Here is a 14,622-nt window from a genome sequence, read left to right on the forward strand (position 1 = left end):
TTGCTGTGCCATAAGCCTGGATGAACTAAGGCATGAGAGAGAGAGAGAGAGGGAGAGAGGGAGAGAGAGAGAGAGAGAGAAGGGAGCAAAGAGGAAGAAAGAAAAGGGAGAAAGAGGAAGTAGAGGAGGAAAAAGAGGAGCAAGAGAAAGAATACTAATGTTCAGGTGAGAATCCAAAAAGAACATATGCTTCACTTCCCCTGAGAGCATCAGGAAGGGAATCTAGACCAGTTGGGTGGCATGGCACTCTTATGGTCTGAAAGATCCTGTGATTGATGAAAGTAGTTTAACTCAGAAAGCCTAATATGTCCTAACAAGATCAAGGTTATTAAGGTTTAGAAATTCCTTCAGAATAATTATTGAGATTTTAGATGCAGTTTATAGATGCCTATAGATGTGGCAACACTTTATTTCCCAAACTATATTTCCTTAATGAGTATTATTTAATGATAATGACATTTAGAAAAGTAAATATACCTTACATTTTCATGCTATTCAAAAATATATAGACTATAAATAGAGAGGAATTTGTCATTATGTCTTATGTCACCCCTAAATAGGTGACTTCTACTTATACATTTAAAAATAGTCCATTACCCACAGGTCTGAAGTTGTACCTAGATATTTTTATATTTAGAAAAATTTAAGAAAATCTTTGTTCAGGCAATAACTAGCAGTGTTCATAATTTGATATATATTTCAATATGGTGATTTTCCATTATTTGACCTGTATCTTCAGTGAAATAAAAATGATAACACTATGGCCACTTTAAGATGAATTTCTCTAAGAAGAATTCCTAAGAAATTTGCAATTATAAGTATAGGACTGGAATGAGTTTCTTCTTTCTTCTTTTCTTACATATCATGATCATTCAGTGAAAACTAAGAGCCGGGTAGTATTTTTGGACCATTGCACTTTGATTCCATTTAACTTTTATCTATTTTTTTAACAATGGAAATACTAAGGAGGAAAAATTTTAATGAATAAAAATATTTCTATGCCATAGAGAATGAATATAGCTGTCATTTTTGAACAAAATCTGCCAGCATCTTAAATGTAACAAGGGGCATCTCTTCCTCAATATCACTCACCCGACCACATGGAAGCTTTTGTTTTTAATGAGAGACTGGCTTTTGCTTGAAAGCTGGATCGTTTAGTCCTCAGTGTAGCCATTCAATGTTGAAATGGAAATAGTTCATATATATGTTTTTTTCTAAGTTGTAATCTAATTTAAATATTTTGGGGATAAGGCATATAAATAATACGTTAGAAATAATTGAATGTTTCTGATATTCCAATGGCGATAGTAGAGCAGTAATCCTTGGGCTCCAGTTTAATAGTTCTCCAATTTAGAATTCCCTAGAGAGCCTATTAAAACACAAATTGCTGGTCCCCTACAGGAGTTCTAGATTCAGTAGATCTGGGGTGGGGCCAAGTATTTGTGTTTTTAGGAAGTTCTCAGGTGATTTGGATGCTATTGGTCCAGGGACCATACTTAAAGAGCCACTGCTCTGATGGATGCAGCCAGGTATCTCAATTTCATTAGCCTTTTATTTTTTTCCTCTGTTTTTCCATGCCCTTCCAGTTAAATGTCACTAATGTTTATAACACTGACATTTCATTTATTGCTAAGTGTCCTGGTAGCACTTACAACAATAAGTCAAGTCAGAAGGCAAGCACTGGAACAATGCCAATGCCAATATATGAGCAGCCCAGTGAAACAAAAGACAAAATTATTCCCCAATGTTTGTTCCATAAAACTCTAGCTCCAGCGGAAACTGCTCCAAGAGAGAATTCTGCAGCCAAAATATTTTGGGATATTACATACTGTATCTCCCACTCCCTTAGAGGTGCATATTGATATTTTTTTAATTAAAGACTTTTTAACTTGGCATAACTCAGTATTTTCTGCAATTAGTTGATTATGGAAAACTTTCTTCATTTTGCCCCTAATTAACAACTGATAGGTAAGGTCATAGTGTTGAAGAGCTGTTGTTTTATGAAGCAATAACCTGGGACAACGGCATATGGGTTGAAGAGAGTAAGAAATGCTTTAAGAACACCAAAATACACTTGGCAATGGCATTTCAATGTCAAGATTTGGGGAGAAAATAGATCTATTATGTAGAGAAGAATAGGACTGAGTCGAAGATGTCAACAGCAGGAAATAAGGATAAATTTGAAGAATGGATATAGCTCCTTAAACCATAAGAGTTGGCTTCTACATCAGGACTACAAATTCACCTATTTCAAATATTATTAAACACAACAGAAATTCAGTAAAATAAAAGCAAAAAAATGTTTGAAAGTTATTAGTTAATTAAATTGAGCTAACTGCAGCTAACTGACTCAGGTTAACTAACTGGTTAAACTTGCATTTGCTTATGGTGTATACTTTTAACAGAATGTGTATACTTTACATTATTATATTTAACTTGATTTGGTAACTAATGTGCATAGTATATTTAATTTTTCTTTAATTTGTATTTTTGAAGATTCTATGGTGATCCTTCATTTGCTTTTGTTGATCACAATGAGAAGCAAGGAATAAATAATGTAAATGTGAAAATTATTCTCCTATTAGTAAATAAGTAGAGCTAAGCATAAATTATTGCCCTTAAGATTTTAGCTAAGATTTTTTAATTTATGATAGACATAGAGAGAGGGAGAGGCAGAGACACAGGAGGAGGGAGAAGCAGGCTCCATGCCGGGAGCCCGACGTGGGACTCGATCCCAGGACTCCAGGATCATGTCCTGGGCCAAAGGCAGGCACTAAACTGCTGAGCCACCCAGGGATCCCCTAACTAAGATTTAAATCTCAGTGTTAACTCACCAGCTGGCTCTAGTTATACGTCACGTTACATAACCAGAGAAGGGTGAGATTCTCTTTGGGAATCATGGTTATGTATTTTTAAATGGCAAAATAAAGATCCTTTTCAGCTCATCAGTTTGTGAACTTGCATACTCCTGGCTTGCCCTGCATTTGGCAATTTGTAATGAAAAATTAAACAAAGGTACACACTCATGACAGCCTTATTTGAATGTACCCTGAAAAAGCCAACTGTATATATTTATAACTGCATTTCAATCTTTAATTGGTTGTTATAGCAGCTTCAAATAAATCTAATATGCTTTTAAGAGCCCAGGATTTTCTTCCAACTATCAATTACGTGAAAATTATATCCCCTCTATTTCACAGAAACAGTTAAGGTAAAACAGAAAAAAAAAATTAAGTGAAAGTAGGGTGAGGAAAAGTACAACTTAAAGTGGAACGGTCAAAACTGGAAGAGGTATTAGGAAACCAATATTGAGATCTAGGTGCTCTTGCACAGATATGGCGACTAGTTTGGTTCTGAACTTCTGGACAGCCAAAATAGAAAAGGAAATATCATCGTTTCGATGTGCTAATCATCTAACCACTCAGATGAAGAAAGATTTTCCTGTCCCTTGATTCTGAATGAAATGTCTCACCCGGGATTTCCTACAGGAACCATTAAATGATGTAGTGGGCATACCATCCTCCCAGAAAATTAAATACCAGGTTATTATTGGTATAATGCAAGTTTCACCTCCACTGCTATGTTATACTGTGAAAGGAGTTGAGTGCTCTATACTGAAGTGCGTGTCAGTGAAGGCAATTTGATGGAAGCTCAAGAAAATATGGTTCAGTGTATGTCTCTCTGATGGCCTAGCATAGCCCAAGGGTAACACCTGTAATTTCTATGATGGATGGATATTCTGTATGTTAGATGTTTCTAAATTATTTCCCACAAGCATCACTTTTCTCGGCAGAACCTTTGCTAAAATCCGAGCTACAGAACAGCTGAGGTTATATTCTTTGGCAAGGGCTTATGGCTTACAAATGCCTGAGAGAAGTATTCGATGTTTACAGAATCATGTCAAAACCGTATCTATCTTTAACTGCGGTACCTTTTCTTTTGAGTGAAGTGTCCCCTTTCTTTCCTTTTCCTTCCTGAAGAGAGTCTGGCTTACCAGTCAAGGGTTCTAAACAAAATTCAAGACATAAACATTATTGATGATTTTCTTTAATATCCCGGGCTATATTATTCATGAGCAATCAAATGTTATTCCTCACAGATAAACAGTCATATTTCTGAGGTCTTTACTGTGAGTTAAAATTAATCTGAAGACAGATTGGATTAAAACTTCTTGAATGACAGCCCTGAGAGTGTTATTCCATTTGTCACACTGAGAAGTTTAGTTTTAAGTTTAATGTCAATATTTGTCAGTGGATTTGGTGACAAACTCTTCAATGCAAGAGAGCTGCAGAGTGTTAAAAGTTAGTTACAAGTTCATTTGAAGCAGATCGCCCTATCTTGAGTTATTTCAATGAAATGATCCTTATATAAGACCACTAAATCTGTAATAAGAATGATGCCAAAAGAGCTTGAGGAAGAGCTGAATAACCACATTGTTTTGATATGGTGCATCCTTGAACTTTTCCTGACCTCATGACTTGTGATTTCTACATTTCCACTTTGCATTGACTATAACTTGCAATGTAAAGGATGGTTTGGGTATGGTTATCTTGGATTCCTTGGACTCTAGTTCAAAACTGCACTGGAAGGGGGAAAATGGGAATCTGATCATCTCAAGCTCAATATGGCATCCCAAATAATAAATTAGTTCCTTGAAAAAATTCCCTCCATCCCACATAAGTCACCAAACAAATGCAATCATTACCTACCCTTTGCCCTGGGCTACAGTTTATCCTTCATTGGAAGAATGGATGGATGAGGCAATTTAAACGCCTGTGATGGAGAAACCCTGTCTGACCTATTATATTTAGAAGTGATAATTATAAGAATGTGTAAATGGGTAGCACATGTCATATTTAAACTTCCCAGAACCAACAACCAAGACTTCGAAGAACTAAAACATAGAGAAGGATTAACCTTGGAATTCGGTAAACTTCTATAAAAAGACTTTTAAGCATCCAAATAGCCAACCACCAAACTCAAAAATAAGTAAATAAACAAATAAATAAAAACTAAATATTTGTTGAACTAGTTGCCTTTTTAGAAATAAGCTTAATAATAATAATAATAATAATAACGTTTAGATAAGCTCCTAGTTCCTTTAATAACAATATTTTGGATAACCAACTTTTTAGCTCTAAACAAACTCTAAACAAGGCAACAGAGAAAAGAAATTACAAAGAGATACTGGAATTTATAAAGCATGATGAGCAAGTCTAATTTCACCTGGGGGCAGCATGCACTCTACCTGTTTTTGTTTTTGTTTTTGTTTTTTAATCAGTTCCTAAACAGATTCTGAAATCTCAAAAAGTATTTTTAAATAGCAGCATGGATATAGTACTATTGTATTGTCACACTGACAACTTTAGTTTTAAATTAAATTCTGAAGCTTGGTAGTGGATTTGATAATAGACCCTTTAATGGTACATAATTGTGAACTCCTTCAAATTTAATCCCGAGCACGTTGGAAGCAGATACAAAATGCAGAATCACACAGGAGCACAATGACTGTTCGTACTGAGCGCACTATGCCCCCTTCTTTAGTCTGTTTCCACCCTGTTGGGTTTTTGTTTTTTGTCGTTTTTTGGTAAATAATTCCTCTTTTCATCTCAACTTCTAAAGATGGTTGTTGGGTGTTTGAGCTGGGCATGTTCAGAAGCCTCAGGCTTTCATTTCTGAAAATGCTTTCATTTGAAAAAGAGTTTGTAGATTATTTATATGAAAAAAGTCAAACCTGCCAGGAACTTTTCCCCCTAAAATCGCTTCACTAAGCTTCCCTGAGCTGTAAGGGCAGCCGCCTGCTTCACTGCCTTGCTCTACTGCCCCACTGCTGCCCAAAAGCACTGAAATCTCTTTCCGTTAAGCATTGTTGTTGGAAGGCAATAATTAGGCCTCTGGAGATGAACACTTGGATAAGTTTTTAAAGATCAGGCTCTAGGCCCGTCCTTGGTGAAAAAAAAGAGACAGATGCAAGCATTCTTTTAAGCAATGATAGCTTTATTATTCCTCTCACGCACAGTATTAAAGAATACAATTTTAAAATCGCAAGCAAACTTCAGAAACTTAAAGACTGAACTATGTTATAACCAGAAACACCAGAGACTGGTTTCAGGGAATGGCTCAAGTACACAGTCCTCCAGATAGCAAGGGGGAGGTCGTGGTGAGGAGAGTCATGGTTATAGGTTAAAGAACTATATTGGATAAGTCTAGGCTTACTTGAGCCATTGTGAAAACTGTTTTCCCCAGTTCTAAACAGCATTTTAAAGGTTTTATCTTTCCTCCAGACCTCTGAATTTTTTTTTAAATTCCTAATGGTTCACGGGAAAAGTACATATATATTTAATTTATGGCTTTGTGCTTTATTATTCCTATGATTAAATAAACCATGTCTTTAGAATTTGCATATTTTGCCCTTTAGTCAAGCCCCATTTTATTGGAATATGATGGTCTTTAACAGACCATAATATATGTTACTTAAGTCTTTAAATGTATTTGTTCAACATAAAGAAATTCAATTAAAAAATTCATATCCATCTCAAATGTCCATGAAGCACAAAGATTCTGGAGTTTAAAAATGTGATGCTGGCACATGATCAAGGATTCCTAGGTAGACTTGGGTAATGCGCAGGCCAGCTACTTACAGAGCTGAAACTAGACACAACAGCCACGTTTGCTTCTATGCACAGCACCAAACTGATAGTGACATTCTACCAATATGGTGCACTGCAATAATTGAGCACTTCACTTTGGTCATTATATTTATTGTCTACCACTCAAGTTAATGGTCCTTCATGTTTAAGGATCTAGAAAGAACTTCAGGTAAAACATATTCCCTACACCAACTCGATCCATATATATTATAAATTACAAACATACACATTTACTGAGATGCCAGGTGCTCATTTCTAGCCTTTTTATTATCACACAGACTCACACAGACGAGTAAGTTACATATGAATTCTAGGCTCTGATGAATGCTGTTGATTTGTTCCCTTTTTCTTGGGAAAAACTGGCTATGCTAACTCTCATTTTTTGAAGATGTTCTCATTCTACAAAAACAGAAGTCTACAGTTCAGCAAACAGTTGTGTGTCCTTTTGATGTGCTCTAAATTCCTTCTGGTTACTCTCTGTGCCTATCCTATTCTCATCTCTGGTCTTATTCTAATCAGTAGAACTGGGTATGAGGACTCCACATTCCCTCCCACACAGGAAAGTACATGGGCCTTGGGACAACCACGCTGTTGGCTACTAAGGGCTTTTCCACTCCCATATGAGTGTATAACTTGGTTCCATACAATTGAAGTTGCTCAAAGTCTGAATCTAAACAAATGCATAGGTCTTGCAACTTATAATTCTTTTCTAAGTGAAAATAAGAAACTGGCAAACAGGATTATAAATTATTCTGTCAATCACCTGCTGGTGGTTTCCCTTTTGCAGTAGGAGTTTTTGAATGCTCTCGTTGAGGATGGGTTTCCTTCTCTTTTTCTGGCTCAGGAGGAGGAGGGGGAGGGGGAGGAGGAGGAGGCGGAGGCTCACCCAGGGGAACTTCTTTTTTCTCAGCTTCCTTTTCTTCTAATTTCTTTTTAACTTCAAAAAGATGATAAGAACAGACCTTTATTAGAGACTCTAGACACCTGCTATTTTACTTGAACCAAGATAAGCCTTAATTAACATATAACTGCCTATACTGATTTAAATTTACATCCATATTTTAAGGCTCTCCCTTAAATCATCCAGTTAAAGCTAGGATTTGAAGCCTTTTCTGCCTTGTTAGAAATGTTGTTTTCTTTGCCAATGATTGATGATGATGATGATGATGATGATAATGGTGATGTGTATGTGTGTAGCAGGTAGAAGGGCTTGTTGACAAAGGGTGCCAAAAGTAAAAGTAATAATCTAGATGTATCTAATGTAGTGGAATAGGAAAAGAAAGGATTATTTCAAAATTCCAGTGGAAAACCAAGGTGAAGAAAGCATGAAGAGAAGGTGAAGAACAATGTTACAGAAGACGAGGGTGAGGAGGTCACAGAGGGGGTAAGACCTGTGCTCTATAGACTTCTGAGAGCAAATATGTGCAAAATATTTAGGATAGCGCATAGTACTCAAGTCTTCTTAGCAATTGGTTAACTCAAGCAGCAACTATTTATTGGATTTGAATTGTGCCTTGAAGGAAAGTAAGGGTAATACCAATGAGGTAAAACAACCTCCACTGCTGCTAATAATAGTAGTACAAACAACAGTAGCCACAGTTCTGGTTGCCAGAGATAGATCATCACAACAACAACAAAAAAGAAAAATCCCGACCTTGTGAAGTTTGCATTTTAGTGGTTGTTGGCAAACCATAAACATGATGAGTAAGTTAATTTATATAAGGGGTGGTGGTAAGTACTGTGGAAAAAAACAGAACGGAATAAAGAGAATCAGGAGTACAGTGGGGCAGCTTTTTAAGTTTTACATGGAGGGCTGAACAGGGTAGGTACCTCACTGAGGTAACATTTGAGGAAAGACTTGAAGAGAATCAGGAAGTGCCACCTCACAGAGAAGCCAGTCAGCCTGGGGGCCTGGAGAGATGGAATGGGGCTGGGTGTGCTTTTTTAGGTATCTCTTGCTGTTATGGCTCTTTGCCTCTCACCCTTCAGGTTCACCCTTCCTGTCATGCCCTCCTGGGCCTCCCATTACCTCCTTGCTGGGACCTTACCACTGGCAATGAATACCCACCCCCACCCTTGTGTGGCTATTTCTTTTCGTATGTATTCCCTCTGCCCTTAGATTCTTCTTTTCTTTTCCTTTTATTTATTTATTTATTTATTTATTTATTTATTTATTTATTTTAGATTCTTCTTTTCAAGTCAGCAAGCAAGGGGCCTTTATTCTATTAGGATGTTTTCTCAAAGTGGAAAGTAAGGGGTTTTTTTTCTGATTATAAAAATAATACAGAATTATTGTTTGCAAAAATCCAACAATTTAGACAAATAAGCAGAAAGGGAAATTGCCTGTTAAGTCTCTTTGCTCTTCTTCCTCCTATACCACCAAGTACTGTATAGACTGTCAGATTCTTTTCTGTGCATATATATTTAATACATAGACATACTTTTAAAAACAAAACAGGGCTATTTTATATATAACCAGCTTCTTCCTACTTAACAGTATATAATGGTCTCTTTTTTTTTTTACCCTGGGGTATATGTATATATATATACCTTTTATTTTTTAATTTTCTTAACTTAGGATGTTTAATTCAGAGTGTTGGGCTAGGTCAATGTTTACGGTTTTAATGATAAAATATTTGTTAAGGTGATTAACCTATACTTGAATAAGAGGCAGTTGAGTTGTTAATATATTCAGTGATTAGAATGTAAAATCTTCAGGAAAATATTGAAATGAGTTTGACAGCTGGCAAAAACAAACTGATTCTAACCCGTAGATATTTGAAGCTACAGCTTAGAATTGGTATTTTTTCCTTCCCAACCAAGACTCTAAGATTGCTGTGAGAGGTCTCTTCCAGCCTCCAGTCTAATTTCTGACTGTTAAATAACACATTAAGCCTCTTAAATAATATGCAAATTGGTATTTGTTTTATCTGAGAGTTTCAATGGCTGGCTACAGGGAGTAGACATTTGGATGTGGGAGCTTGTCTTTCTAAGTGCACATTCCTAGATCCTCACAGCAATTACAGCTTATAGTTATGTGCTATTTTGGGGTCAATCAATTGATACATTATGGTGGTTAGATTATAAATGAAGTGACAGGAGACAGCATGTTATCAAGGCAGTTTTAGAATCCTTGTGGTATTATTAACTTTGATTGCTTTTATTATACCAAGAAACTTCAGTTGTCAACACAATTAGGGCTGAATGATAAACAAAAGAGACAGATTTATTTTTCAAATCATTTTGCAAAGGTAAAATTGTCTTGAAGTTTGGCTTTGCAGTGTATTAGCCTAAGATCCCTTTCAATAATAAATTTCAATAATTCCATGAAAAGCTAGTGAGCAATTCTTATTCGTTGAATGAAGGAGGAAAGAGATCAGGATGGTTTGTGATGAGACATATTCCAGAAGAAGGTTTGTAAATAAGTAGTTAATAATCAGTAAATTCACATCACATCAAGATTGAGGGAAATAAACTGCCCAGGGTATCCATCCTAAAAGGAGGGTTAACTCCCGGGGTTAATATTAAAATCTTTACTCTTTTCTATGACATTTTAAATTTTAACTCTACTTTTTTTTTTTATATGAGAACAATGTTTTGAGAACATCTCATAAGTGAGATGACTTATCCTGATTAAATTAAAACAGAGAAAAATAACACCTGCAGCAGAGAGCTAAAGTCAAAAGAATATACTTATAGATAGTATAACTCAAATAAAAGAGAGAACTTTGCAATTGCATTTTCATTTTTTCCTAAACTCATTAAATCCACACATCTTATTACATAAGTTCAAAGTTATAAAGAAATATAATTACCTTTATTCTCTTTTTTCATTATTTCAGTCATAAACATTTCTTTTACTTTATTGCATAAAGACTCTTTATCTACTTCAGCATTGATTTTTATCAAAATATTTTCTGGCTCCGTAAACCATTGCTCCAACAAAGGCCAGTTGTCCAAGAAGCCTATAATTCTGCGAAAATATTGTATTGCAATGATTAAAATATGTCACTAATATTAAGCATAATTTACCTGACATGCATAATTAAAGAGTAAGCTGCCAATATAGTTAAGACTGAAAAAACAACTCTAAGAATTATACAGACAGTGCAATATTATTTACTTTGAAGAAGAAACTATTTAATACCATCAAGCCATATTTTTTTGAGATATATGAAAGAGTAAAAGAAGATTTGAAAATGCCACCATTTCAGAAAAACTTCAGTGTAAGTTCGATTTCACTGTAGAAGTGAAAATCAACAGGAAGATCAACTGCACTCAGTAGAATTAACTGAGTAGAATTAGCTTCTTATGGGAGCTACAGCCTGAGGTCATCTGTTTTTCTCTTAGAGAAATCAAATAAATCTTTGAGTAAGTGTAGGTAGCTCAGATTTACTTGCCTGACTGAAAAATAATCTTGGAATGATTCTTGAAACTTTCTTGTCTTCCTTGAGAATAGATAAGCTTAATAAAGCTAATTAGCTAATTAATGTAGAAAATTACTTTTCTCTGGCTCACCTCCTATTTTTAGATTTCCTCAGGTTTCATAAAATTGTCTAACTCTGTTTTCTTTTCCAATGAATAAGTGGGTGTTTTTTGTTTTGTTTTGTTCTGTTTTGTATAACATCATTTTAGCAAAATGGAAGTCATTTAAAACTATACTCTGTGGTCTGATGCCTAGCTCTTTGAAATATCATGATCTTCACTGGCATTTGTTGAATGAGGACTAAATTAGGACTCCATGCAATGAACCAGAAAGGGAAGTATCACCTCATCTAATTCTTCTCTTCCCAGTCTATGATAATTTGTGTTCTGAATATGAGAGCCAACACATAAATATTTCACTCAATATCAAAACTATTTTTTTTTACTTGTTAAAAGGCTCAGTGCTAGAAAATACATCTTTTTTCTAGATCTGAAGATGCCAAAGTGACTAATGGTCAGTCTGTTCAAAGGGCAAGAAATAAGATGCAGGACACTGAGTTTTAAACTAACCTGTGCTGAATCTGGTCTCTTAAATTCTGGTCCTCATTCATATCTTGCTTTTCAGCAGTTATGCGTTGAGTGATGTCTTCATGAGAAGTTTCACTTGAAAATGCTTCAGCTATGAAATGAAAATTTGCTAAACCAAAGTTGCAGAAGCACTGCTAAAATGTACTGATGCAAGACAACCAAATAGATAGGATCTTACCATCGGTCCAATATTAATTAAAATGTTTAACAACATGTTGAAAGAGTATAGTTTTGGGATTGGAATTCAAATTTTCCTTGGAAATTGAGGAAAATGACACACCATACAATATTTCAATGTGTAGGATCCCAAGATTGACTATGAAGAGGTGAAAATGAAAAGTGATGGGTCATCATGAATAACAAACTAGGAAACAATGAGAAAATCAACACTGTGGTGTAAAGAGTAAGAATGAAATAACAGGGTGGCCATAAAGTCAAACATGTAAAAATTATTTGTCTGTGATATGTTACAATCCAATCAAGTAAATTACCTTTCTTTCTAGACTCTGTGATCTTTTGTTATAGGGTAGACATAAAGGAACCAACCACAAGAGGCCAAAAACTAAAACTAAAACATCCTCAAATGGAATATTCCTCAGCCATTAGAAATGACAAATACCCACCATTTGCTTTGACGTGGATGGAACCGGAGGGTATTATGCTGAGTGAAATAAGTCAATTGGAGAAGGACAGACATTATATGGTCTCATTCATTTGGGGAATATAAATAATAGTGAAAGGGAATAGAAGAGAAGGGAGAAGAAATGGGTAGGAAATATCAGAAAGGGAGACAGAAGATGAAGACTCCTAACTCTGGGAAACGAACTAGGGGTGGTGGAAGGGGAGGAGGGTGGGGGTAGGGGTGAATGGGTGACGGGCACTGAGGGGGGCACTTGACGGGATGAGCACTGTGTGTTATTCTGTATGTTGGCAAATTGAACACCAATAAAAATAAATTTATTATTAAAAAAAAATCCTCAAGATCTGATTGAATCCAATTTAGGATTGAATGTTACAAAGTCATGAACTTAGAATAAATGGAAAATAAGAAAGAGGGAAGAGAGCCTTGTACTAGATTAAAAGGAATTCAGTCAGTGCAACAGAACACTGAATAGTGTTCAGGAAAATGGAGGACCCTTGCAGGATATAGCAATCAGTTTTTCTCCATCTACATTCAAGAGAGAAAAAGATGAAGTGATTTAAAATACAAAATAATTTTTTTTAGTTATAATGGGCATTTTATTTTTATTTTTATAACTTTATTTTTTATTGGTGTTCAATTTGCCAACATATAGAATAACACCCAGTGCTCATCCCATGAAGTGCCCCCCTCAGTGCCCATCACCCAGTCACCCCAGGGATGTCCACTCTCACCACTGCTATTCAACATAGTACTAGAAGTCCTAGCCTTAGCAATCAGACAACAAAAACAAAAAAAAAGGCATTCAAATTGGCAAAGAAGAAGTCAAACTCTTCCTCTTCACCGATGACATGATACTCTACATAGAAAACCCAAAAGCCTACACCCCAAGATTGCTAGAACTCATACAGCAATTTAGCAGTGTGGCAGGATACAAAATCAATGCCCAGAAGTCAGTGGCATTTCTATACACTAACAATGAAACTGAAGAAAGAGAAATTAAGGAGTCAATCCCATTTACAATTGCACCCAAAAGCATAAGATACCTAGGAATAAACCTAACCAAAGAGGTAAAGGATCTATACCCTAAAAACTACAGAACACTTCTGAAAGAAATTGAGGAAGACACAAAGAGATGGAAAAATATTCCATGCTCATGGATTGGAGGAATTAATATTGTGAAAATGTCAATGTTACCCACGTTTAATGCAATCCCTATCAAAATACCATGGACTTTCTTCAGAGGGTTGGAACAAATTATTTTAAGATTTGTGTGGAATCAGAAAAGACCCTGAATAGCCAGGGGAATATTAAAAAAAGAAAACCATAGCTGGAGGCATCACAATGCCAGATTTCAGGTTGTACTACAAAGCTGTGGTCATCAAGACAGGGTGGTACTGGCACAAAAACAGACACATAGATCAATGGAACAGAATAGAGAATCCAGAAGTGGACCCTCAACTTTATGGTCAACTAATATTCGATGAAGGAGGAAAGACTATCCACTGGAAAAAGACAGTCTCTTCAATAAATGGTGCTGGGAAATTAGACATCCACATGCAGAAGAATGAAACTAGACCACTCTCTTGCACCATACACAAAGATAAACTCAAAATAGATGAAAGATCTAAATGTGAGACAAGATTCCATCAAGATCCTAGAGGAGAACACAGGCAATACCCTTTTTGAACTAGGCCACAGTAACTTCTTGCAAGATACATCCATGAAGGAAAGAGAAACAAAAGCAAAAATGAATTATTGGGACTTCATCAAGATAAGAATAATGCTTTTAGGTTACTTATAAAACCCAAAGATTACTGGCGTCAATGAAGGGTGGCAGAAGAAGGCTGTGGGGGGTCTTTTCAAAAGGTGCTATCATGCACCATCTTCTACTGCTACTATTTGTCTTTCTAGCACTCCCACATAGCTGATGAATATTTCCAATATCATCTAGTCCCTACACCCTTTCTCCCAAATTTACCATTATCTTGACTTTTAATTTTCCAGAAAACCTAGTCACAGGGTTGCACACTTCAGCTTCTCTCCCTCATTCAACAACTTCAATTTATGTCCTTCTGTTACCCCAGCCTTAGATGATATTTATCTCTTTCCAAGTCTCTGCTCACACTTATGGGCATCTTCCAAGGAAAATACACAATTTTGTGACTTGTAACCTTACTAATTCCTTGGCTCAAAAGTCAGCTGAGCTGATGATAGATAGATAGATAGATAGATAGATAGACAGATAGATAGATAGGTAATAGATAGATAGATAGATAGATGGTAGATAGATGATAGATAATCTGAGATAAGCTTCTT

At 35.8% G+C, this 14,622-nt stretch overlaps 1 protein-coding gene across 6 annotated transcripts in view; it reads right to left on the reverse strand.

The window, feature by feature from the left end:
• SPEF2 (sperm flagellar 2) overlaps positions 1 to 14,622 on the reverse strand; it is a 164,484-nt gene that overhangs the window by 72,793 nt on the left and 77,069 nt on the right. For all 6 annotated transcript variants that reach the window (XM_072757106.1, XM_026016694.2, XM_072757103.1 and 3 more), the window contains 4 exons: positions 11,646 to 11,754; positions 10,466 to 10,623; positions 7,414 to 7,587; positions 3,932 to 4,006 (listed from right to left, as the gene is read on the reverse strand). In XM_072757106.1, the coding sequence (XP_072613207.1) occupies positions 3,932 to 4,006; positions 7,414 to 7,587; positions 10,466 to 10,623; positions 11,646 to 11,754 (516 nt within the window). The remainder of the gene's footprint in view (positions 1 to 3,931; positions 4,007 to 7,413; positions 7,588 to 10,465; positions 10,624 to 11,645; positions 11,755 to 14,622) is intronic.

The sequence above is a fragment of the Vulpes vulpes genome, chromosome 4, assembly GCF_048418805.1.
Source record: "Vulpes vulpes isolate BD-2025 chromosome 4, VulVul3, whole genome shotgun sequence".
In the NCBI taxonomy this organism is placed as follows: Eukaryota; Metazoa; Chordata; class Mammalia; order Carnivora; family Canidae; genus Vulpes; species Vulpes vulpes.